The sequence below is a fragment of the Sceloporus occidentalis genome, unplaced genomic scaffold (genome assembly GCF_023333645.1).
Source record: "Sceloporus occidentalis isolate IW3139 unplaced genomic scaffold, rSceOcc1.0.p SCAF_35, whole genome shotgun sequence".
NCBI lineage: Eukaryota > Metazoa > Chordata > Lepidosauria > Squamata > Phrynosomatidae > Sceloporus > Sceloporus occidentalis.
In genome coordinates, this window is record NW_028317015.1 from 10052316 (window position 1) to 10079500 (window position 27185).

Sequence of the window (27185 nt, forward strand, 5' to 3'; positions counted from 1 at the left end):
ATGAGCAACATCTGCGTGATCAAACGGCTGGTAGGCGTTCCTCCATTCCTGTCTCCACCCAGTCCAGTCCTGGTATTGGTCAACACCACTCAGAGGGATACAGTGTACAGGGGGTATTCCTATCCCCTGGCGAATGCTTGCCTTGTCCGACTTCTGTCCTTACCGCGACGTTCGCATCTGTGCCACCAGTGGCTAAGGTCCGGAACACCCAGGCCAGCACACCTGAGGCGCTGCCACCAGACCGTGTAGTGGCTTCCAATGGAACTGTCATATGCCGTGAAGATCAGCAAGTGTTTGAGGAAGCGCTACATGCCAGAACTCGGTTGTCCCGCCGCAGACGGTGACACTACTGCCATACACAGACCTACGAGCACCCAGAGGTTGCTCCTTGCGGTGGGCATCTGTCAGGATTCCACCCTGCTAGCCCGGACCATGTATGATTACTTTTGCCGTTATGTCCGGCTGCTACCACTAGTGGCCACCCTCTCCCTCTCTCTGCAGTGCTCAGGATCAGATTACCAGGTCAGCTGGGTCTGATCACCTGAGTGGGACCTGCCTTTATTAACCTGCCCTGCCCTGTAGTCAGGGCCTTTGCATTGAAGTGCATGGACCGCTCTGCTTTGGCCCTGTACCGTGAGCTACCTGCTAGTTCCTGAGCTACCTGCCTGTACCTGCTGCCAACCCACCCAGTGGGCCTCTGTACCCGTCAGCCCTGCCAGTGGGCTTCCGTACCAGTCAGCCCTGCCAGTGGGCTTCCTGCCGTCAGCCCACCCAGTGGGTCTCCGTACCCGTCAGCCCTGCCAGTGGGCTTCCTGCCGTCAGCCCACCCAGTGGGTCTCCGTACCCGTCAGCCCTGCCAGTGGGCTTCCTCCCGTCAGCCCACCCAGTGGGCCTCCGTACCAGTCAGCCTTGTCAGTGGGCTTCCTGCCGTCAGCTCACCCAGTGGGCTTCCTGCCGTCAGCTCACCCAGTGGGCTTCCTGCCGTCAGCTCACCCAGTGGGCTTCCTGCCGTCAGCCCTGCCAGTGGGCTTCCTGCCGTCATGCATCGTGGGGTGCAAACAGAACCCCTTGTATCCCCTGCTACCGGGCTCCTACCTGACCTGCTTACCAGGGTCCTGACAGTGGGTTGCCGAACGATGTAACAGTTACAAACCAGGGGTTTGAGCAGGGAAACATGGAAGACCCGTGGGATGCGGAGGGTCCTGGACAAGGAGAGTTCGTAAGCCACAGCATTCACTTGAAAAACTATTGTAAACTGTCCAAGCCAAAGGTGGAGCGAATTTCCTGGTATGAACTTTGAGTCTCAGGCACCTGGCGTACACTTTGTCACACGGCAAGTAGGACAGGTTAGGAGATCATCTCCTGTCTGTGTCTTGTTTCTGGAGCTGGACAGATAACCAGGTAGAGTGGAGTGTTGCGAGACGTGTATTAAGAGCTGGAACCGAGGACATAGGTAAGGAGCCTGCGGGTGAAAGCCATAAAAGCAGTAGAGAGGAGTAATCCTGGTGGACTCCTGTACTGAGTTATAGCGGGCAAACTCTCCGAAGGGTATGAGATTCACTCAGTCATCCTGATGATCATTGGCAAATAACTGCAGGAACTGTTCAAGGTGCTGATTAGCTCGCGCCACTGCACCGTTGGTCTGAGCATGATAAGCTGAGGAGAAGGCAAGGCAGATTCCTGGAGCTCTAGTTAACTCTGGACAGAAGCATGTCACAAATTGTGTTCCTCAATCTGACGCAATCTCGAATGAAACCTCGGAAACTGCAGCATGGGAAGCTTCTTCAAGAGTACCATGTGTGCCATTTTGGAGAAACAATGATCATGAGGCTCAAGGTATGACCCTTGGAATTGGGCAGATCAACAATAAAGTCCATAGCTAGATGAGCCCATGGAGCAGAGGGGCGAGAAAAAGGTTGTAGCAGACCGACAGGTGGTCTTCTAGACAATTTGTTGGCAGCACAAGCCATACAGGATTTAACGTACTCTATGTTGTCCTTACTCCAATCTGGCCATCAGAAAGTTTGAGAGACAAGATCCTTAGTACGTGACACTCCTGGATGTCCTGCCGTCTTAGAGCCATAGGACAGACTTAAAGCCTCCATCCTCAGATCTGTTGGAATGTATAGTTTGGCTCAAGGTAAGAATGAGGAAGCTCCTGCCTGCATGCCAGAGATGCGTTTGATTAGGGCGTTAGACAACGTAGTTGCACAGCTGCTACTAGCTTGCCTGAAGGGTTGCCGTGGATAGGGGTGTCTGGGGCTGTAACAAATTTCTCCTTTAGAAAGCCTCAGGGCCGGGAGGGGTGCAGCAATCTTGGAGTCATTCCGCATGAACTTTTGGTAGTAATTGGCAAACCATACAAAACGTTAAAGGGGTTTCAGTCCTACCAGTTTAGCCCAATCTTTGATCGCTTGTAACTTAGCCGGGTCCATCTAGAACCCTTCTGGGTTCCCCAGGAACTTCACTTTGCTCACCTTGAAAGGGCATTTCTCTAATTTGGCGCAGAGTCCGTGGAGTCGAAGACAATAATTTATAAATTCTTGAAAGACTGCCTGGGCGTTACACAGGCGGAAAGGCAAGACCTATACTCATAGTGACCAGCCCGAGTGTTCCATTCATGACCTGGTCGAATCCAGACGAGGTTTTACGCCACTCGGAGGTCTAATTTTTTAAATACAGTAACACCTCGTAATCTGTCAAAAAAGTTCTGTGATCAGAGGTATGGGGTAAGTATTGCATCCAGTGATCTTGTTTAGCCCCCGGTAGTCTATACAGGGACGTAAGTCACCATCCTTCTTTCGTACGAAGAAGAATCCAGCCCCTACAGGTGATGTAGATCGGTGAACGAAACCTCATTTTAATTTATCCTCTATATAATTCTGGTACAGGTCCCTGGAACAAATAACAAATAGACTAGGAGGCATTATTCCCGGTAGTAAGTAAATGGGACAATCATAAGGTCTGTGAGGTGGATAGAGGGTGCATGAAGTCTCCCTCTCCTCCGTGGCAGTTGGAGCGGCTGCTGGCTGATGGAGGGGGGTCTCCGTCTTCTCTGTGGTGGCTGCTGTGGCTACTATGTAACAGAGGGAGGTCTCCCTCTTCTCTGTGGCGGCTGCTGGCTGATGGAGAAAGGTCTCCCTCTCCCCTGTGGCGGCTGCTGCAGCTGCTGTTTGACAGAGGGGGGTCTCTCTCTCCTCTGTGGCGGGTGCTGATCAAGTAAGTAGCTGACAGCAGGAACATATCCTTCTCAATCGCTCCAAAGACCTCCACCTCTCCTTAGTTCACAGAGGTATAGCGACGCTCCAGTGAATAACACTCAATGTGAGAACCCTGGTTTTCCTGCTGGCCTGGAGTCTGCCTCTGGGCTGGCCGACAGTATCCTTATCGTCTCTGTAGCCTGATTCTGTGTCCTTGTCTCCATGGCGCGCAGCTCTGCTTCTTCCTAATCTTTTTGTTCTTCTGACATCTTTCTTTTGTCCGCTTCTCAACGGACATGCCCTTCCTTGAACTAGCACAAAATGGCTGAGGCAGATCCTCTGCCCCGATTGGAGAAGCTTGGGAGGGGGTGTGCCCAGAGACTCCACCCTCTTCCCAGAAGTAACCTCACCGTAAACTTCAGTAAAAGGATGGAGCCAACTCCTCTGTTCCGCCAATCAGGATAAAGAGTGTGCCTGGAAGCTCTGACATTTTGCTTAAGTTCCCCGTGAGGTCAATGTTCTGTTGTCCACAGAGAAGTTGACAGCAGAAAGAAAAAAGATGACAGAAGAAAGAAGAACAAGTAGATGCGTGATAAGAACCAGAGCTTCACGTCTTGGAGACAGGAATGCGGAAGCAGTCAGTGGAGAAGGTAGAGAGACATTCTAAGAGAGCATGAAAGAGAGAGAATGTGAAAGAGTATAAATAAAAAAATGGGTGAGTGTGTAAGTGAGAATTAAAGCACCAACAAAATTCAAACAAAAATTCAGAGCTCTTTGTTTCGTTTCCATTTGCTTTGTTAGGGCTCCCCCTCTTTATGTTCAGGATTTGTACGGATTGCCAAAATTGGCACATTTTGTTTACTTTGCAATCCGTATGGACAGGTCTATTCCTTATTACCCTGTTGTATAACTAGTTTAACCAAATTGTTATCATATTATTATTATTATTATTATCCTTTATTTATATAGTGCCAACAGTTTACGCAGAGCTTAATACAATACATAAATTCAAGGGATATGACAAGACAAGAATTGACAGACTAAGACAAACCGATACATTTGGTGGAGAGAGCCCTGCTCGCAAGCTTACAATCTAGAGGGAAATGGGGTGACAAACATAAGGCATAGAGAATGGGTGAGAGGTATTGTGGTGGTTGTATCGATGACAAGGAAGTTCTAGCAGCTAAGATGGTATGCTTCTCTGAAGAAGTGGGTTTTTAGATGTTTCTTGAATGTTGGGAGGGAGGGAGAATGCTGAAGGTTCCTTGGGAGTGGATTCCAGAGATATGGGGCAGCTCGAGTGAAATCTTGTAGACGGGAAAAGGAAGAGGTGATGAGTGAGGAGGAGAGCCTTAGCCCATGGGAGGAACATAGGGATCAAGTAGGAGAGTATTTGCCAATGAGGTCAGAAATGTACGGAGGAGCAGTATTATGGATGGCCTTATATGTCAGTACCAGAATCTTAAATTTAATTCTAAAGGTAATTGGGAGCCAGTGGAGGGTTTCACAGAGGGGGAAAGCAGAAGAGGAGCGACGTGCAAGGAAGATGAGCCTAGCAGCGGCATTTAGGATAGACTGTAGAGGAGAGAGTCGAGACAGTGGAGTGCCAACCAGAAGAGTGTTGCAGTAGTCAAGACGGGAAATGATAAGGGAATGAACCAGGGTTTTTGTGGATTCTTGGGTAAGGAATGGGCGGATACGAGAGATGTTTTTTAGGTGCAAGCGGCAGGATCTAGCGAGGGACTGAATGTGAGGGATGAAGGAGAGGTTTGAGTCAAGGATGACCCCAAGGCATCGGGCCTGGTTAGTAGGAGAGATAGTCGTGTTGTTAATGGTGATAGAGAATTCAGGTAGTGGAGTGGAGATGGAAGGAGGGAAGATAATGAGTTCAGTTTTAGAAAGATTAAGTTTCAGGTAGTGTTGTGACATCCATGAAGAAATAGCAGACAAGCAATTGGTAATAAGGGACAGGAGAGATGGAGAGAGATCAGGAGAAGACAGGTAGATTTGGGTATCATCTGCATATAGGTGATACTGGAGGCCAAATGAGTTGATTAGTTTGCCAAGAGAGGAAGTATAAAGAGAGAACAGCAGAGGGCCAAGGACTGAACCTTGGGGGACACCAACCGAAAGTGGAAGGGGTGATGATGTCTTGCCAGAGAAGTTGACAGAGAAGGAACGGTTAGACAGATATGAGGAGATCCAGGAGAGTGCTGTATCTCGAATGCCTATAGAAGCAAGTGAGTCTAAAAGAAGGTGGTGATCAACAGTATCGAAAGCAGCAGAGAGATCCAGTAGAATTAGAATAGAGTAGTGACCTTTTGCTTTGGCAGAGAGCAAGTCATTGGAGACTTTTGTTAGAGCTGTTTCAGTAGAGTGAAGGGGTTTGAAACCAGACTGTAGAGGGTCAAGGAGGGAATTAGAGGAGAGGAAGTTAATGAGGCGATTGTACACAATCCGTTCAAGCAGCTTAGAGGTAAAAGGAAGCAGAGAGATAGGGCGGTAGTTAGTCAAACAGACGGGATCTGAGGAAGGATTCTTTAGAATTGGTGTGATTAGCACATGCTTGAAGGCAGATGGTACAGTTCCAGATGATAGAGAAAGATTAAATAGGTGGGTAAGTGATGGACCAAGGGATGGATATAGAGACTTTGTGAGGTGTGAAGGGATGGGGTCGAGGGGACAGGTTGTTGGGTGAGAGGAAGAAAGAAGAGTGGCTATCTCTTCTTTGGTTGTAGGGGAAAAGGCAGTTAGTATAGTAGGAGTGGAGAGAGTGGTGTTGAGTGGTGTAGGAGGGAGTTGTAAGGAAGAGAGGTCTTTTCTAATAGTCTCGATCTTCTCTTTGAAGTGGGTAGCAAGATCTTGGGCAGTGAGAGAGGTTTGTGGTGTGGGTGTGGAGGGACAGAGAAGGGAGTTGAAAGTAGAAAAAAGGCGTAAAATGTCCAGGCAAACAATGCAGATTATGATTTTCTTCAACTGCTTTGGTATACTTCTTTTGTTATGTGTCAAAGTCCTTGTAAGTTAGTCTAACTGGCACCTATCATATTGAAGCCCACGGGGGCCAGAATGGACTAGAGTGGGCCCTGACAGAGTGCTGAGCAGGGCTAGGCTAAGGCAGGAATTGTGGATTTTAGGGGAGGAGTTTTGGTAGGAGGATATTTAAGTTTGGTGATCACAGGGGTAAGGATCCATTTTGTTTAACCTTACCTGGTGGTGTTTGTCTTTCCCTGTCTATCTCTTGTTGTCTCTCTTGTATACTTGGCTGTTTCTTTTGTGTTCCTTTGCTGTCTGTTTCTCTCTTGTGTCCTGGCGTGTCTTTGTTTTTTGTGTCATTTTGTGTTTGGGTCTGTCTTGTTTCTGTGTTTTTTGTGTCTGAGTCTTTTCCTTTTTATCTGGGGCTCTTTTTTGTGTGCCTGTCTGTTCTTTCTTTGTTCCCCCCTTTTTTCTCTCCCCTCTTCTTGTCCCCTGCAGGTGTCTGTATGGATTTGAGGTTCTGCAGCAGCTGTTGGACCTTGTGGCTGCAGGAGTGACTAGGCCACATGCTGGATCCGGCTGGAATGTTCCTGAAGGCTGGCATGGAGGACTGCAGCAGCGTTGGAGCATAGGAGCAGAGGCAGACCTGAGGAGGATGACGCAGATAGCCCAGGACGGGGCCTGGGAGTCAAAGCAACCCATTTGCAGGCCTTCAGAGGCATACTAGTGTGCAGTGCAACGGCATGGAGGAGGCTTTGGCCCTCGCAGCGTTCCATCACAGCGGGCCAGAAGGGCCCATGGGAAGGCAGTGATTTCAGATGGCCCAGCTGGGTGTCCTGTGGCTGCTGGCCGCTCCCCATATGGAAAAGGGGGCAAGGAGTCAACAGTTGCAGGAGGTGGTTCGGCCTGGTATAGGCCTCTGAGGCCTACCGCAGTGTTTCCCCAGATGTGGGTCCTCCAGGAGTCGTCCAGGGAGGCAGAGAAGCTGGCAGGACGGCCGGGTGCAGCCTGCACTGCAGCCTGTGCAGATGTCAAGGTAGGGAGACACCGGAGAGAGGCCTAGGCAGTTACCTGGGGCAGGAGGTTTTGGCTGTGGAGCAGGGGGGCTGGGGAGGCCCCTCTTTTTTCCAATCTCCATCCTGAAGTGGCATATAGGGGGTTTCCGGCTGCAGCACCCCATCCCTCGCACAGACACACGCAGGCACACCCTAATTGATGCATCCATCAGGATGGGATGTGTTGGTGGGAATCTGCACACCAAGGAGGTGGTTTTGGTGCTGCCACTCCTGCGGTGTTTCTCTGCGGCGGCGCAGGATCATACGACCTTGCTGTACGGGACGGCCAAGGGGTCCATTATTAAGGTTTCTTTTTTGCGTGTTATTTCCATCGGGTGCACATGTGTGGGTTGATGCTGAGATGTTTTTCGGGGGCTGTAGTGTGGTATCTATGGCGTGTATAGTGGGGAGTTTCCTGGGAAGTTTATAGATGTGCTGGGCTTGAGATTCTTTGCAGGTTACATTGCATTTGTTTGTGTGGTTCTGGCAGGTTCCGTAGCAATGTTTTATTTGGAGGCAGTGGAATGGTTTTAGGTCACGGTTACTGACGGACAACTGCATGGGGAAAGCATGGCTCTTGAGAGCTGTCAGTCTAATCGGTGGTTGGAGGGAGGTGGAACTTGGTAGACAGACGTGATGGGGGGATATGTTAGTAACGTTTAAATGCTTAAGGGGAATCAACAAGTTAAAGGGAGAGATTTTCTTTTAAAGTAAGTACTACCACTGCAAGAGGACATATTCATAAGCTAGAGGGGCAATGGTTTAAAGGTACCATCAGGAAATATTACTTACTGGAAAGGGTAGTGGATGCATGGCATAGCCTTCCAGCAGAAGTGGTAGATGTTAATACGGTGCAAACGTTTGGCCAGGCATGGGATAGGCATAGGACAGAGTTAGATATAGGATAAGGGCAGGTACTAAGGAAAGTACTCAGAGATTGGGCAGACTGGATGGGCCTAATGGTTATTATCTGCTGTCACTTTCTAAGTTTTTATATGTTACGGTGTGTTGGAAATGTTTGTGTGTCCCCCCCCTTTATTGCCCCCTCCTGTAGCTGCTTCTTGAGTGGGTTGCACAGGCAGCTTTACACAGGGAACACTTGCTTTGTTGTGGTGTGAAGCTGCATTTGTCCAGGTCGCTTGCAATCACGTAGGGTCATGCTGGGGTTTTGGGGTGAGGGGGTAAGGGTTATCTGTTGATGTGACAAATTGCATCGTTGAAGGGTTGCAGCAGTAAGGCGATGTTGATGGTTGGTTTTTCTGAACGGTGTCCCCGGTTAGCCTGGGGGTCGTGTTAAGATGGAGGAGGGGGACAAGAGGCATGAGGGAAATTGTTTCTGGCTTCCTCTGGGACGCATGGATGGGATGAGGTTAAGGAAAGGGGGCTACGGTACCGCGGTTTTCTGAAACTTTCGGTACTGGGGTTCGGCATGACTGGGGTGAGATGTATTGGAGGTAGTCTCCTGACTAGGGATCTGCTCTGTTTGTCAGGTTTGTTGTATGGGGGTAACGTTTTTGGTGGGGTCGCCATAGAGAGAGCTGTTTTGTTGGTGCCTAGGGGATAGCGGTGGGGGACCAAATGGTTCCGTCATGGGGTTTGAAGCTGATTCTGTTGGGATGGTTGATTCGTTGCAGGAAGATTGCCTGTCAGCATTTCCCGGGGCCATGGAGTCTACGGTTTGTCCGAAGACTTCAAGCAGGCTGGGGTATGTACTACATGGCCCAAGGTGATTTAGTCGGGCTGCGGGGCGAGTCTCCTGTTTTGGGTGCCGCTGTCTGATTTTGATCTGCTTCTGGTACGTCTAAGAGGTCACCATCTTTGGAGAGGGGTGGTGGTGTTCAATGTCTTTTCTGGGTTCTTCGGTTTTTCGTGCACTTACTCTGTGCGATTGGAAACTTGCTGGTGCATAGGTTTGTTAAATTTCCCTGGTCTTGATTCGGTTTGGCTTTTCGGGAGCTGGAGGGCTCTGATTCGGGGAACTGTGTGTGGTGGGGTTAAGCAGGTGCTGAGAGCTGACTTGCTGGTCAGTGAGCTCTTGCTGCACAGGCTGCGAGGAAGTGTTTGGGACAATTGGTGACGGGGTTGTCCAGGGGGCCATTGGTTCATGTTAGTATGGCCTGAGGTCTGGGATATATTTGCCCTCTCCTTGTTTTCTTTGAACCGTTCCACTTAGTGTTGGCCCTGTTTTTTGGGGAGTTGGCAGGGGATTGGTAGGGTGGTTTTGATGGAGCTATATCGGAGGAAGGGCACTTTGGTTCTTATGGTTGGTGGCTTTGGTGGATGTTTTTGTGCTTGGTGGTGCTTGTTTTCGTTCGGGTGTTGCATAGAAGTATCGCTGATTCTTGTTCTTGCTTCGTTGGAAGTGGCCTCGGCAGATGAAGTTGGGGGTACGCCATTCGGGGGCTTGCCTTGCCTGGCAGTATAGTGGACTCCCGAGGTCACAAATATTGGCATTGGTGGGATTGTTTGCGGTGGCAGTATATTCAGTGGGTGGCCCACGTAGCCATGTTCGGGTGGTTCCTGGCAGGGGCGACCCCTTCCCAGGTCTATGGGTTAGGGCTGGGTGATGCGCTCCTTAGTTTGTGGATGTGGGATCAAGTGGTGGGCGTTCCTACCCCCCCCCTATTGGGATTTGTGGGAGGCGGTTACTGAGGTTTCACTGTCTAATCTTGCTTTGGACGTTGCTGTGCGATAGTGCTGGTGCGGATGTCTTGGTGGGCTAGTTTGGTTTGTCTACTGTGCCCGATGATGCCATGTGGATGGGCTTTTGGGGGTTATATCAGCGGATTGTGTTCTTCCGGGTACATCAGGATGGATGTTGGCTCGGTCTGCTTGGCCGCCTCACCATGCAAATGGTGTTTGAGGCTGGTGGGGGGGGGAGCTCGGGTTGCTTCTCCCCTCTGTGGGTTTTTTCTTCGGGCCTCTTTTGGTAGGCGGGTTATCAGCCATTCTCAACAGTAATGACCCCGACGGGGACCGCAGTTAGGTATAGCGGTTTGCAGCTGGGTCCCCCAGGGGTTTTGGTGCTTGGTGATGGAGTTTTTGGTGGTGGTTGCCATTACACAATTTTGGTTATGAGTAAGATTGTTTTTGTTCTTCTTCTTGCTGGGGGGGGTGCCGGTTTGTGGGGGTCACCTATCGGCATTCACTAGTTTTTGGGATGTGGCGGAACTGTGGTTGGAGAACTGAGCCCGTCAATGGGGGCCGCAGTTGGGCATAGCGTTTGTGCAGCTGTGTTACCCGGAGGGTTTTGGTGCTTGTGGGATGGAAATTTTGGTGTGGGTTGTTGGACCTTGGTGGCTCAACATTACAAAACTTGTTCAGTTATGAGTTTGTTCATTTATGTTGCTGATGTGGGGGTTGGTCACCGTGAGACGGTTGATTTGGTTTGTACAGGTGCCGTGCCTGTTGTTAGCACCTTACGTGAGTTAGAGGGGTATTGAGCATTGCCTGGGCGTCATGGTTACGCTGCTGGTGTGCTTTGTCCAGAGGCAGCAAAGGTGGATGGGCTGGTTTGTGGTGCTGGATAGGTTTTTGTAGGCATTTGGTGCAGATTTCTTGATTCTGTGAGTGGCGGTGGGTTTTGAACGGGCCAAGCTTTCTTTTGTGGGGGGAGCCCATCCGGCTTGAGGTGTCAATGGATGGGCTCATGGCGGTAGCTTGCCAGGTATCCAAGGGGTTAATGTGGTGGTATGATCATTGGTGGTCATAACCGGTGGGAGGTTCCTTGCAAGGAGTGGTGCTCGGAACCTCAGGTCCGGGTTGGGGCATCCTGGTATGTCCCCTCCCAAAATTGGTGTGTGGTATGGTACCTGGATAACTTGGCAAGCTAGGTTGGTTTTGGTTACGTCATTGTCTCTGTTAACGCATCTATGTTTATTATTTCAGGTTTTACAGGACAATGACTGTTAAATAAAACGGCTGTGGCCTTTTCAAACCCATCTTGTGTGTTGGTGTTTTATTTAATTGAGCAAATGAGCCAAGCCTGGCCCGTGAGTCGAAGCTACATCTGTCAACAGTTTTGTCAATGGGAAATGCATATTAAACTTTAATGCATATTAAACTAAATAAGCTCCAGATCCAGAGTGGTGATGATGCACTGCCCCTACAGGTTTTGTGTCACTTTTGGCTGCTTGAAGCAGCCAATCCATTGAAATCAATGGAAGCACTTTCTGCGCATTTGCTCTAGGAGTCTCTTTACACCCTCATGCATGAGCCAGTGCTTTAGCTGGTTGAAGATAAGCATACCATATGTCTGCAGTGTCAGCCATCATCTACAATTAGTCCTCAATAGTTATAAAAATTACATCTCTGCTAAAAGATTTAGATTTAAAGATGATGATGATGATGGTAATTGTGAACATTTTTCCATTACCAGAGGCATACACGCCATTTTGGAAAATGTTTGATTTATTGAGTATTATGGAAGACTGGTACTCACAATTTTGCAGGAGTATTTTTCAGAGTCACACAAAGAGACAGCACAGTGTAGGTGAACCTCATCATAGTCCCCTATGAATTTAAAGACTGTGACATGAAAACGACATGTGAGAGAGATCCCATTCTCTTCTATTCCAATGGTATTGTCTTTGTTGTTTGGACACCTAATCAACAAAGACTTTTGATTAAGATAGATGTGCAAACATTTAGCTTTCACTAGCAGCATCAAAAATACAAACTACAAATTACTATCAATAAATACGTATAAGAACTTTTAAAATATGACCTAATCCACATAGTATAGTCTATTTACGGGGAGTAATCTGTGCATGTGCCAGCTATAGTAATGTTTGGTATGTTTGAATCAATCTCTACAACAAGATTGTAAACTCACAAGAGCAGGGCCCTCTTCTCCTCCAGTTTGTTAACATGTGTGACTTTCAATTATTCCACTGATTGTAACAGCGCTACAGAATCTGCTGGTGCTATATAAGTAATTGTAATATAATGTACTGCATATGCTAAATCCTATCTTCCCTGACAAAATCGGCTTACCTTATTTTAAAATCCTATATACTGTACTCTGTATATATAGTCGGTATTTTTTGTCATTCTTTTCTCTAGTAAAATTACTCACATTATTTCAATGGCCTTCAACTAGGTACTGTACATATGAAAACACTGATTATTTATGGTATAAAGCTATCCTACTGAAGCAATGCAGCGATGTCTGAAGATATATATTTTGCGAAGAAAATAAGAAAAATAGTATATTCCCCTTTCATGAAAAACATACTGTAAAATATCTCCTAGGTGGCGGTTATTATATACAGTGCAATGTGAAATATACACCCACCCTCCTTCGATGATGAAGTATCGCAGCTTGTCATTGCTGTCTCTTGAAGGAGTTGCATAGCATTTGTTCAGGATTAGGATTAAGTGAGTAGAGTCAGCTCCAACCACAAACACCCCAACAAACAGCACATCCCGAGTGGTGAGCACCACCTCTCCTTGGCGGTATGGGTGTTTATAAGATGCATTCTTGTAGAGAGCCATCTTTGTGGTGAAGCTTCCCTCTTGTGTTGGAACAGTGAGGTTAATAACACTGAAAATATAGGTACATTATGTTAACTGATGGAAAAATCAAACATGTACATTTATTTAAGAGTGCCCCGTATAATGCTTCTTTGCTGTCCAATTACATATTTATACTAACCGTTTCAAAAATTCTAATAAAGTGTAAGCTTCATTCACCATACGGTTGTTCTAGACAATAACAGTAAAAATCAACACAGTTTCACCTTTTTCTTTATATACCATATTACCAACGGAAGTCTACTGTCACCTAAAAAAATGTGCCTTACTGCATTTACATCTGTATTCCAAGAGACATTTCATAGAGGCTGAATTTATATGGAAACAAAAATGGATCTTTAATGTGCCCATACACATGAAAATACAAACTAAATGCAAAACAAATAATAAAGATATTTAGATCAATTTACCTTAGCATTGGCCTTATAACAGAATCCAATGAGATCTTGATATCCAGTTCATATGCACATGAGAACTCCACATTGATGGTCCGATCTCGTGTAATTATGTTACCAGTGTTGTTTGCACTTTCTATCCACACTGTGTTTTTGTACATTATGTGAGTGCCATTAGACTGCAAAGAAAAGAACAAAAATGCATTTGTTGTAGTATTCCATTAAAATTGACAAAGTGAGGTATAAACCTGGAAAGTGGAAACCATGATAAAATGCTGCTGTTATTAGACTTGTGCATTCATACTCGGGCGAACATGAAAACGAACACGAAGGGTGCGTTTTCATTGTTCAGCCCTGAATACTGAACATACGAACATGGCGGTGGCAAAGCGTATACGAAGACGAAGACACACAACACAAAGAATCTTCGTGTTCACCTTCGTTTACTAATCTCCCTAGTCCCTTCCCCATCTAGCCTTCATTATCTACGCAGCATCGCAGGGGTTAACGGGAGCGGAAATATGTAGGTTAGCAGTCAGGAGTTAAAGGGCCGGCCAAGCGACTCTATTGCTCGCTTGCAGGGGCCCAATTGGTTGATGCCAGAGGAGGCCCATGCCGGCACCAATAAAGTTGTTCTTATGGTCCTTTAACTCCTGATGGCGAACCAACGGAAATCCGTAGGTTCGCCGTCAGGAGTTAAAGACCTTTAACTCTTGGAGCGGGGAGACAGGCCAGGTTCCCTGCCAGGTTCCCCACATAGCTCTTTAACTCCTGACGGCGGAACTTGGCCTGGGGAGGCCATGGTCTCCCTGCTCCAAGAGGCCATGGTCTCCCCTGGCTAAGTTGCGGCACCAGGATTTTATAAGTCTGTACGAACAACTCTATTGGTTGCCAGCAGGGGGCTCATCTGGCCAGAGTGCGTACCGTGTTAACCCCCGGCTACAAAAAACGAAGAAAAAAAACGAACACAAAAATGTACATGAATATTCTCCCAAACCGAACACAGGAACTGTCAAGACTCAAGTAAGCAGGTCAGGTAGGACCCCAGTCGCAGAGGATACCAGAGGCTCAGTTTGTACCCCACGATGCATTATAACTAGAAGGATGATTCAAACAGGTGAAATGAAACACACCACAGGCTGAATAGTATAATGTGGCCTGTATTGGAGAAGCTGGATGACAGGAAAGTACAGGCTGTAAGTCTGTACACACAGCAAGGAGCCCTCTGGCAGGGTACATGGCAGGAAGCCCACTGGCAGGGCACAAAGCAGGAAGCCCTTTCCCAGGGCACACAGCAGGAAGCCCTCTGCCAAGGCACATGGCAGGAAGCCCACTGGCAGAGCACACGGAAGGAAGCCCTCTGGCAGGGCACGCAACTTGGAAGCCCTTCGAGCAAGGCACATGACTTGGAAGCCCTTCGTGCAGGGCACATGACTTGGAAGCCCTTTCAGGCAGGGCAAATGACTTAGAAGCCCTTTCGGGCAGGGCACATGACTTGAGAGCCCTTCAGGCAGGGCACACGGCAGGAAGCCACTCTATGCAGCTTAACTGGCATGGGCCCGCTCTGTGCGGCTGGGCTCAGAAAAGTCAGATACAGTATGCAGGAAAGTGGTCAATATTAAGCCGGGTCAGAAGCAGGATGCCAGGAACGATTCAGGGCCTGGTACAGAGCCAGAACAATAGGCTGCTAAACTGCAATGCAAAGGGACCCAATAGAGGAGGAATTAGCTATTTAAGTCAGCTCATTAGTCTACACGGTGCTCTGTACAGACAGGCGCCCTCTAGAGGCTGTCGCAGAAATGACACCTACAAAATGAATAAGGATTCCACCCTGTCAGCCAGGAATCTGGACAGGAACCGGCGAATATTCGTGGAAAATTAAGATTTTTGTCCCCGCGAAGAGGAACACGAACAGTTGGCCGGCGCCCAAGTCTAGTTGTTATTTCAATCCAATAAACCAAGTAATAGTATATACTGTGAAATATATGAGTGGACCAGGAGAGGTTTGGCCCTGGGGATGTATTCATGGCACATCTAGCTCTGCTCATATTATATGTACTATTGCGAAAATCACATGTCTGTACTGTTGCAATTAAAACAGGACTGCTGTAATCATTGTCACATACAAAGAATAGACCCCGCTTAAATGGCTCCCAGATGTGACTTTCTATCTCTAGTGTTTACAGTGCCTAACATCTATTATTTTGGAATGGTATAAATTTACAATTTGGTTTCCACGAATAAAATACAGTTCTACTATAAACTACAGTTCATACTAAGTATGTATGCATGCTTAGTCCCACAACTGATAATAAGCATACACTTCTTTAGCAGAAACAAACCCATGTGAGACTTTATTAAAAGAATGGAATAGTATGATGCATTAATTATTTTATTAACCACAAAACCTTGCAGCAACAGCTATCACCAAAATAAAAAGCTGGCAATCAAAAGGTATATTTTCATTAATTGATACTTACCTGAACAATATTTCCACAGTTTCCTTTGGTGTTGTTTATCTGAAAAGAAATGAAATCTTCACCCTCAATTCCTGGGCAGTGCCTGTCATTGATTCGCACACCTTCTCTTTCAAAGCCAAGCTGAAATAGTTTGCATTTAGAGATGGACACCTCCATCTGGGCAGCTTTGCAAGTCACCTCTGCATCAATAATGTCATGCGTGTCTAGAAATTCAGTGAATACACAAATTATCAAATTTCCAGAATGTTTGCACAGTATTTGAATATTTACATATATAAAATTTGTCCAAGCACTGAAAAAATACACACTCTCCCAAGTACACAGATTTATTGTTCCAGAATAAAGCAAAGTTCCCAGTGAGAATTTTATCTAATATTATCCCAAAAGGGTAAAAAAATATTCATCACTTAAGCTAAACAGTTAAATTGTTAAAAACGAAACTTAAATTGTTATAATGCCTGCATTTGATATAAAGGTATTATATATATTATATTATATATTCAACTGAAATAGGAAATTTGACAGACCCATTATTTTTTTCTGGACCACCAGAAGCTCATTTTTTAAGTTTAATCTTGAGATTGTATAAATGTTAAGCCAATAAAAGAAAATAATTACTTAACATTACTTGTTAATTATTGTATTTTACTGTTGCAGTTTTTAATGTATCTACTGTTAAAAGTACAGAAAAGCATTGTAAAGGTCCCTTCTTTTTATTAATTTCAAGTTACTGGTAGAATCATACAGTACAGTTCAACAGGAAGACTCTACCATTTCCATATGCAGGTGGTTCCATGCATCCACAAAGTTCTCCTCCATTGTCCACCTCACAGCTCCTGTTGGGACAGTCTGTACCAACACATGGGTCTTCAATAACTCCTGCTAAAGATGAAAATATTCCAAAGAGTAACATTAGGATCTCAAATCTCTGAACATGAATGCAGTACAAAGTTAATGCAAATTTATCCCTGTGGTTAGAATTCTGCCTTGATACTAGCCTATAGTTTTAAACAGATTGTTTCATATTACTAGAATGATGCATACTTAAAATCTGAGAAGCAACACTTTTTGACCCAATTGCTATGCTGCTAATATATATGATTGCTAACAGCAATCACACTCCTATCAAGCACATGCTGGAACCTGGAATGATAGGAGTGTGATTATAGTCTCCCTATGCTATCACACACACAGTCATTCACAAACATTCATTCACTCATTCATATACTCATATACACTTACTAATCCACATTTACTAATCCACTCTCACTGAATGTTTTCCTACCTTTCCTCTGTCACTTTTCCTGCTACAGCTCCTTTTCCTCCTCCTCTTCGTCGCCCCTTCGTTCCCTTCCGGTGCAGTGACCACAGAAGGCAGTGGGCGCGGCTTTAGTGTTGTGCGCCGGGATATGACATCAAATCCTGACGCACAGCATCAGTTGCCACACGCATCACAAGGGAGCACGATCGGAGGTCTGCATTAACAGACCTCCCCCTCCCTTAATTGACATTAAGCCAGCTAGAGTGAGATCCCTGATATCCCCAACCGATCCTGCTCCCCTAGCTGCGGACATTACTGCCCACCTCTGGAGGGGTACCGGCATGGCGGCACCCCCTGATGAGCGGCACCCGGGGCGGACCACAGTCCGCTAGGTACGCTACTGGAGTGGGGTGTGTCAAGACCCTGCTTCCGCAACCCAGAGGATTCGTGTGTTGACTCAGAGAACCAGAGAATGTTGATGTTTCTATGTAGCTACAAAATAGATATTGAAGATAAGTTAAAGGGTTGAAATGATGGTTACTTGAAATGTGCCCCTTAGCTGTGTATTTTGAGTACTAAACTATGGAAAAAGTATTTTTAATTAACTAATAACATTTTGACTAATCTTTAGCATTGGTTGTGTGGACATGTGGAGACAACATGTTTAACCCCTTAAGGACCAGGCTGTGTTTTACCTTTTGTACCATTGGGACCGAGGCTGTTTTAACACTTTTGCGGTGTCCGTGTTTAGATGTAATTTTCTCTTCACTCATTTAGTGAACCCACACAAATTATATGTTGTTTTTTTCAGGACAGGAAGGGCTTTCTTCAGATACCATTGTTTTAATCATATTATCTAATTTCCCATAAAAAAAATAATAAAATATGATGAAAAATTTAAAAAAACACCACATTTTCTGACTTTTACCCCAAAAATCTTTTACTCATCCAAAAAAGCTAATGAAAAAAACTACTAAATATTTTCTACTATTTGTCCTGAGTTTAGAAATACCCAATGTTTTTATGTTTTTTTGCTTTTTTCTGCACGTTATGGAGCATTAAGTACAAGTAGCGTTTTGCTATTTCAAAACCATTTTTTCCAAATCTGGTAATTCTTCCCCCCATGTGCCATTTCGGGTATCTTTGAAGCCAACCAATGCAATTTACCCCATCAAATCATATATTTTTGAAAACAAGACACCCCAAGGTATTTCAAATGCTAGAATTTTAACTCTTTCCATGCATGCCAGTCTTTGTCAAACTTTGTGGTAGTCATTTATTTTGTGTTTTTTATCGCTAAAATTGGTCTTCAGGTATGGATTTACAGCTCCTGGTATACATCACTTTCAAACAACACCCCAATATGTGTTCAGCAACATCTCCCAAATACAGTCATACCCCCCATGCATGGGTTTGTCGGGTTGTTTGGGAGGTAAAACGCCACATTTAGGAAGTGCACATTTTTTAACTTGGAACTTTTACATCTGGTCATTCTGCCCCCATGTCCTAATAGGACCATCTTTGAAGCCGGCTAATTCAATTTACCCCATCAAACCATATATTTTTGAAAACTAGACACCCCAAGGTATTTCAAATGCTAGTATTTTAACCCTTTCCATGCATGAGATTCTACCACCAGCCTTTGCCAGACTTTGTATTAGTATTTTTTTTTTTTTTTTACACAAATTGTACTTTGGGTATACATTTATAGCTCCAGGTATACGTCACTATCAAACAACACCCTAATATGTGTTCAACAACATCTCTCGAGTACAGTGATACCACCCATGCATGGGTTTGACTGCTGTTTGAGGTTAAAAGGCCACATTTGGGAAGTGCGCTTTTTTCCCCTTATTTTGGTCAGTCTGTGCCTATGCCCTATCTTTGAGCCTGGCCACTACAATTTACCTCATAAAACCATATATTTTTGAAAACAAGACACCCCAAGGTACTTAAAATGGTAGTATTTAACCCTTTCCATGCATCAGATTCTACCACCAGCCTTTGCCACACTTTGTGGTAGTATTTTTTTTATTTTTTTTTCACACAAATTGTACTTTGGGTATAAATTTATAGCTCCAGGTATACGTCACTATCAAACAATATGTGTCACCCTAATATGTGTTCAGGAACATCTCCCGAGTTCAGTCATACCTCACATGTATGGGTTTGTCTGGTGTTTGGGGTTAAAATGCAACATTTTGGAAGTGCACTTTTTTTTCCCCCATTTCGGTCAGTCTGTGCATTATTTTTTTTCCGGATGGCGAAGACTGCGTGCAGCTGCGGCTGTGACCGCTCTCCGGAGCGGTCACAGCCCGCCCTGGGGTAAGTATTGAAGCCCACGGGGGCCAGAATGGACTAGAGTGGGCCCTGACAGAGTGCTGAGCAGGGCTAGGCTAAGGCAGGAATTGTGGATTTTAGGGGAGGAGTTTTGGTAGGAGGATATTTAAGTTTGGTGATCACAGGGGTAAGGATCCATTTTGTTTAACCTTACCTGGTGGTGTTTGTCTTTCCCTGTCTATCTCTTGTTGTCTCTCTTGTATCCTTGGCTGTTTCTTGCTTCTGTTTCTTTTGTGTTCCTTTGCTGTCTGTTTCTCTCTTGTGTCCTGGCCTGTCTTTGTTTTTTGTGTCATTTTGTGTTTGGGTCTGTCTCTTGTTTCTGTGTTTTTTGTGTCTGAGTCTTTTCCTTTTTATTTGGGGCTCTTTTTTGTGTGCCTGTCTGTTCTTTCTTTGTTCCCCCCTTTTTTCTCTTCCCTCTTCTCGTCCCTTGCAGGTGTCTGTATGGATTTGAGGTTCTGCAGCAGCTGTTGGACTTCGTGGCTGCAGGAGCAACTATGCCACATGCTGGATCCAGCTGGACTGTTCCTGAAGGCTGGCATGAGGACTGGAGCAGCGTTGGAGCATCGGAGCAGAGGCAGACCTGAAGAGGACGACGCAGATAGCCCAGGACGGGCCTGGGAGTCAAAGCAACCCATTTGCGGGCCTTCAGAGGCATACTGGTTTGCAGTGCAACGGCATGGAGGAGGCTTCGGCCCTCGCAGCGTTCCATCACAGCGGGCCAGAAGGGCCCATGGGAAGGCAGTGATTTCAGATGGCCCAGCTGGGTGTCCTGTGGCTGCTGGCCGCTCCCCAGATGGAAAGGGGGCGCAGCGTGCAAGGAGTCGGCAGTTGCAGGAGGTGGTTCGGCCTGGTATAGGCCTCTGGGGCCTACCGCAGTGTTTCCCCAGATGTGGGTCCTCCAGGAGTCATCCAGGGAGGCCGAGAAGCTGGCAGGGCGGCCGGGTGCTGCCTGCACTGCGGCCTGTGCAGATGTCAAGGTAGGGAGACACCGGAGAGAGGCCTAAGCATTTACCTGGGGCAGCTGCCGTGGGGTTTGTTTAGGCATCCAGGCTAGGAGGTTTTGGCTGTGGAGCTGGGGGGCTGGGGAGGCCCCTCTTTTTTCCAAACTCCATCCTGAAGTGGCATATGGGGGGTTTCCGGCTGCAGCACCCCATCCCTCGCACAGACTCACGCAGGTACACCCTAATTGATGCATCCATCAGGATGGGATGAGTTGGTGGGAATCTGCACCCCAAGGAGGTGGTTTTGGTGCTGCCACTCCTGCGGTATTTCTCTGCGGCGGCACAGGATCATACGACCTTGCTGTACGGGACGGCCAAGGGGTCCATTATTAAGGTTTCTTTTTTGCGTGTTATTTACATCGGGTGCACATGTGTGGGTTGATGCTGAGATGTTTTTTTCGGGGGCTGTAGTGTGGTATCTATGGAGTGTATAGTGGGGAATTTCCTGGGAAGTTTATAGATGTGCTGGGCTTGAGATTCTTTGCAGGTTACATTGCTGTTGTTTGTGTGGTTCTGGCAGGTTCCGTAGCAATGTTTTATTTGGAGGCAGTGGAATGGTTTTAGGTCACGGTTACTGACGGACCACTGCAGGGGGAAAGCATGGCTCTGCTCTTGAGAGCTGTCAGTCTAATCGGTGGTTGGAGGGAGGTGACACCTGGTAGACAGACGTGACAGGGGGATATGATAGAAACGTTTAAATGCTTAAGGGGAATCAACAAGTTAAAGGGAGAGATTTTCTTTTAAAGTAAGTACTACCACTGCAAGAGGACATAGTCATAAGCTAGTGGGGCAATGGTTTAAAGGTAACATCAGGAAATATTACTTACTGAAAAGGGTAGTGGATGCATGGCATAGCCTTCCAGCAGAAGTGGTAGATGTTAATACGGTGCAAACGTTTGGCCAGGCATGGGATAGGCATAGGACAGCGTTAGATATATGATAAGGGCAGGTACTAAGGAAAGTACTCAGAGTTTGGGCAGACTGGATGGGCCTAATGGTTATTATCTGCTTTCTCTTTCTATGTTTTTATATGTTACGGTGTGTTGGAAATGTTTGTGTCTCCCCCCCCCCCTTTATTGCCCCCTCCTGTAGCTGCTTCTTGAGTGGGTTGCAGAGGCAGCTTTACACAGGGAACCCTTGCTTTGTTGTGGTGTGAAGCTGCATTTGTCCAGGTCGCTTGCAATCAAGTAGGGTCATACTGGGGTTTTGGGGTGAGGGGGTAAGGGTTATCTGTTGATGTGACAAATTGCATGGTTGAAGGGTTGCAGCAGGAAGGCGATGTTGATGGTTGTTTTTTCTGAGGTGGATTATGTCTCCTGAACGGTGTCCCCGGTTAGCCTGGGGGTCATGTTAAGATGGAGGAGGAGGACTAGAGGCATGTGGGAAATTGTTTCTGGCTTTCTCTGGGAAGCATGGATGGGACGAGGTTAAGGAAAGGGGGCTACGGTACCGCGGTTTTCTGAACCTTCCGGTACTGGGTTCAGCATGACTGGGGTGAAATGTATTGGAGGGAGTCTCCTGACTAGGGATCCGCTCTGTTTGTCAGGTTTGTTGTATGGGGGTAACGTTTTTGGGGGGTCGCCATAGAGAGAGCTGTTTTGTTGGTGCCTAGGGGATAGCGGTGGGGGACCAAATGGTTCCGTCATGGGGTTTGAAGCTGATTCTGTTGGGATGGTTGATTCGCTTTGCTGGAAGAGTGCCTGTCCGCATTTCCCGGGGCCATGGGGTCTACGGTTTGTCCGAAGACTTCAAGCGGGCTGGGGCCGGGCTGCACAGTGATATACTGGGGTTGGAGGAGGGGTACGCCAGTGTTGTGGGCACGCAACTACTAGGGCTATACACTGTGGCGTGTGCGGTTGCTGTGTTTGTACACTGGGGGTTGTGCTGGGGTGGTATGTACTACATGGCCCAAGGTGATTTAGTGGGACTGCGGGGCGAGTCTCCTGTTTTGGGTGCCGCTGTCTGATTTTGATCTGCTTCTGGTACGTCTAAGAGGTCGCCATCTTTGGGGAGGGGTGGTGGTGTTCAATGTCTTTTCTGGGTTCCTTCGGTTTTCGTGCACTTACTTGGAAACTTGCTGGTGCATAGGTTTGTTAAATTTCCCTGGTCTTGATTTGGTTTGGCTTTTCGGGAGCTGGAGGGCTCTGATTCGGGTAACTATGTGTGAGGTGGGGTGAAGCAGGTGCTGAGAGCTGACTTGCTGGTCAGTGAGCTCTTGCTCCAAAGACTGCGGGGAAGTGTTTGGGACAATTGGTGATGGGGTTGTCCAGGGGGCCATTGGTTCATGTTAGTATGGCCTGAGGTCTGGGATATATACACCCTCTCCTTGTTTTCTTTGAACCGTTCTGCTTAGTGTGGCCCTGTTTTTTGGGTAGTTGTCAGGGGTATTGGTAGGGTGGTTTTGATGGAGCTATATCGGAGGAAGGGCACTTTGGTTCTTATGGTTGGGGCTTTGGTGGATGTTTTTTGTGCTTGGGGGGTGCATGTTTCGTTCGGGTGTTGCATAGAAGTATCGCTGATTCTTGTTCTTGCTTCATGGGAAGTGGCCTCGGCAGATGGAGTTGGGGGTGCACCATTCGGGTGCTTGCCTTGCCTGGCAGTATAGTGGACTCCCGAGGTCACAAATATTGGCATTGGTGGGATTGTTTGTGGTGGCAGTATATTCAGTGGGAGGCCCACGTAGCCATGTTCAGATGGTTCCTGGCAGAGACGACCCTTTCCCAGGTCTATGGGTTAGGGCTGGGTGATGCGCTCCTTAGTTTGTGGATGTGGGATCAAGTGGTGGGCGTTCCTATCTCCCCCCCCCCATTGGGATTTGTGGGAGGCAGTTAATGAGGTTTCACTGTCTAATTTTGCTTTGGACGTTGATGTGCAATAGTGCTGGTGCGGTTATGGTCATAAATTACCGGATGTCTTGGTGGGCCTACTGTGCCCGATGATCATCGGGATCATCTACTGTGCCCGACGATGCCATGTGGATGGGCTTTTGGGGGTTATATCAGCGGATTGTGTTCTTCTGGGTACATCAGGATGGATGTTGGCTCGGTCTGCTTGGCCGCCTCACTATGCAAATGGTGTTTGAGGCTGGTGGTCGGGGGGGGGGGGGGCTCGGGTTGCTTCTCCCCTCTGTGGGTTTTTTCTTCGGGCCTCTTTTGGTAGGCAGGTTATCAGCCATTCTCAAGAGTAATGACCCCGACGGGGACCGCAGTTAGGTATAGCGGTTTGCAGCTGGGTCTCCCAGGGGTTTTGGTGCTTGGTGATGGAGTTTTTGGTGGTGGTTTGGTTGCCATTACACAATTTTGGTTATGAGTATGATTGTGTTTGTTCTTCTTCTTGCTAGGGGGGTGCCGGTTTGTGGGGGTCACCTATCGGCATTCACTAGTTTTGGGGGTGTGGCGGAACTGTGGTTGGAGAACTGAGCCCGTCAGTGGGGGCCGCAGTTGGGCATAGCGCTTGTGCAGCTGGGTTACCCAGAGGGTTTGGTGCTTGTGGCATGGAAATTTTGGTGTGGGTTGTTGGACCTTGGTGGCTCAACATTACAAAACTTGTTCAGTTATGAGTTTGTTCATTTATGTTGCTGATGTGAGGGTTGGTCACCGTGAGACGGTTGATTTGGTTTGTACAGGTGCCGTGCCTGTTGTTAGCACCTTACGTGAGTTAGAGGGGTATTGAGCATTGCCTGGGCGTCATGGTTACGCTGCTGGTGTGCTTTGTCCAGAGGCAGCAAAGGTGGATGGGCTGGTTTGTGGTGCTGGATAGGTTTTTGTAGGCATTTGGCACAAATTTCTTAATTTCACTGAGTGGCGGTGGGTTTTGAACGGGCCAAGTTTTCTTTTGTGGGGGGAGCCCATCCGGCTTGAGGTGTCAAGGGATGGGCTCATGGCGGTAGCTTGCCAGGTATCCAAGGGGTTAATGTGGTGGTATGATCATTGGTGGTCATAACCGGTGGGAGGTTCCTTGCAAGGAGTGGTGCACGGAACCTCAGGTCCGGGTTGGGGCATCCTGGTATGTCCCCTCCCAAAATTGGTGTGTGGTTTGGTACCTGGATAACTTGGCAAGCTAGGTTGGTTTTGGTTACGTCATTGTCTCTGTTAACGCATCTATGTTTATTATTTCAGGTTTTACAGGACAATGACTGTTAAATAAAACGGCTGTGGCCTTTTCAAACCCATCTTGTGAGTTGGTGTTTTATTTAATTGAGCAGCTGAGCCGAGCCTGGCCCGTGAGTCGAAGCTACATCTGTCATTGGTGTCGCTGGATGCCTCCATTGAAGTTTAGGAGGTGATCGTTGATCGCCTCCTAAACGCTTTTAAAATGGGCTAAGCTTGTTTAAGTCTCATGACGTGTCATAGGTCGTTAAGTGACCATTTTGCATGACGTGCCTGACCCGGCAATGGACGTTAAGGGGTTAATATTGATTATTACATCAAGAGATAATGTCAGAGACCGAGTAGATGACACAATAATACTGTTGTTTGTTATGTAAAGTTTTTCAAATATTATCCGCTGTGAGAAAAGTGTATCATATTATTCACAGTTTGTAGGTGATAACACTTATCAATGTTTAATATATCTTCTATGAAGACTTCCTTATATATCACCATATACAGTCCTACTGATTAGATACTTTCAAACATTCTATAATATCATACACACAACTATATCAGTTGTATTCTAACATATTATTCAGGGACCTAGGTCGATTGTGTGTAATATGTCACGTGGGTTAATGTTATTGTGTTTGCAGTCCCACTGATCGTGTAGCATGTTTTCCTTTTTTTTATTTTTCCACCATAATAACATTTATTCTACTCCAATGGCATATATAGAATTATTGATTTTCTGTGTTCAAGAACAAATATCTTTTTTTTTTTTTACTTTTATTAGTGGGAATTGTGTATTTTGTATATTTTGTATTTTGTTTTTCTGAAATACTGGAATAAAAGCATGTTGTGGTAGTAGAATTATGGAATCTATGTACACATGCACACAAACAAATGAAAAAACTTACAGCAATTCTCCTTCTCAATCCATTCAGTGCTGAGAATACCAAACGATCTGCAAGCTTCTCCATATGCAGCTAAAGAGCCACATAGCTGGAACTTTTTGTTATTGTAGCAACCATCCAGGAAACAAGACTCATAGAACGGAACAGGGTCAAGTAGTCCATAACATGGCTGAAAAAATCCCTTCATATCTGTAAGCTTTAAGCAGTATCCATCACTCTGGAGCTTCTGGATTTGGACATTATCACACGTGGAAGCATATTGTGAATACTGCAACTCATTACAGCTGGAAAACAAATGGCCATTATCAGAATTTGTTACCATTTCAGACTTGCTTACTGGTGTAATGAAGCATGCACCCTAAAATCTACACATTTAACCCCATGTCTACCACCAAGTTGTTTTGGCCATGGTGGCAGCAAATGTGAATGGGATGAGTTCCTCTGAGTTCTGTCTGTTTATATATAGCAGTTTGTTAAACTGCAAGTTAATTCATGGGCATCAAGAATTACGACAATAATGTGTCAATAATATGTAACTTAAAAAACATGTTTTCTTTGATACTGCTATTTGTAAGTGGACTCATTGCCCAGTACACCAAGCAACTAAATGACAGGGCTGTTGATCAGATTTGGTCAATTTTTATATCATGATAAAGTTCACTCTATACTTTCCAATCTCTCATGTGTGATCCAAGGAAGTAAGTTGAATTCAGTGTTAGAGATAGTGGTCAAATATGTTGTTTTTTATTTGTAAAACAACTGTATATTCTCAAAAAAATTTAGAATCGAATGAAGTTTCTATTCTCGATCATTAACAGATTATCCTCCCTTTTTAGTTACCTCTTTTGCATTCCATTGGTTTTCCAGCTCTGTGCTAACACAACACTGCTCACTACTGGTTTTCCACGAAGTGTCACATAATCATCAGTTAAATCTCCATTAAAATTGCCACAAAGACCACAAACTTTGTTTTGAAGTCTCTCACTGATGCTGATTTTGATAACGTTGAAACCATTATAATGAATTTGAATGTCTGGACTAGTGTCTATCACCAAAAATCCTTCCATGCTGTAAATCTTAGTTGACAATCCAGTGACAAATGGGACAGTAACTTGTGTACCATTTACCTAGGGTAAAAACAATTAAGTTATACAATAAGTGATTAAGAAAAACATTATACCACCATTTAATCGTTGTCCAATATTCCAATATTCTACTTTTATGAAAGCTAGTGCAAAATTCAACAAATCTTACTGCCAATAGAATTTAAAGAGCAAAACGAAAAATGTAAACTATCCAACATCTTATTTTTGAAGACCTTCAAAAAGAATCGCTGGATGTCATATATCTTGATTTTTCCAAAGCATTTGATACGGTGCCACATAAAAGGCTGGTACATAAAATGAGAATGCTTGGGCTGGGGGAAAATGTGTGTATGTGGGTAAGTAACTGGCTCAGTGATAGCAAACAGGGGGTGGTTATTAATGGTACTTACGCTGAGTGGGTGACTGTTACTAGTTGGGTACCACAGGGGTCAGTTTTGGGTCCAATTCTTTTTAATGTATTTATTAATGACCTTGTAGAGGGATTGTATAGTAAAGTATCAATCTTTGCAGACGATACTAAGCTCTGTAACGTGGTTAACACAATAGAGGACAGTGCACGATTACAAATGAATCTGCATAGGTTGTAGGCTTGGGGTGGGATGTGGCAGATGAGGTTCAACACAGATAAATGTAAGGTTATGCACATGGGGAAGAAAAATCCAGGCTGGGAACATGTATTAAATGGGAAAACACTGGGGACAACTGACATGGAAAAGCATTTAGGAGTTTTAGTTAACAGTAAATTTACCTGTAGCGACCAGTGTCAGGCAGCTGCTGCTAAGGCAAATAAAATCATGGGGTGCATCAAAAGGGGCATAGATGCCCACGACA

General features: G+C 46.0%; 1 protein-coding gene across 1 annotated transcript in view; it reads right to left on the reverse strand.

Moving 5' to 3' along the window:
- The window catches only part of LOC149298085 (alpha-tectorin-like), a 67906-nt gene that overhangs the window by 5549 nt on the left and 35172 nt on the right, over positions 1-27185 (reverse strand). The window contains exons 14-20 of the mRNA XM_089487975.1: positions 26089-26375; positions 25252-25532; positions 16410-16520; positions 15639-15841; positions 13174-13337; positions 12525-12773; positions 11670-11832 (exon numbers count right to left, since the gene is read on the reverse strand). Of these exons, the coding sequence (XP_089344101.1) occupies positions 11670-11832; positions 12525-12773; positions 13174-13337; positions 15639-15841; positions 16410-16520; positions 25252-25532; positions 26089-26375 (1458 nt within the window). The remainder of the gene's footprint in view (positions 1-11669; positions 11833-12524; positions 12774-13173; positions 13338-15638; positions 15842-16409; positions 16521-25251; positions 25533-26088; positions 26376-27185) is intronic.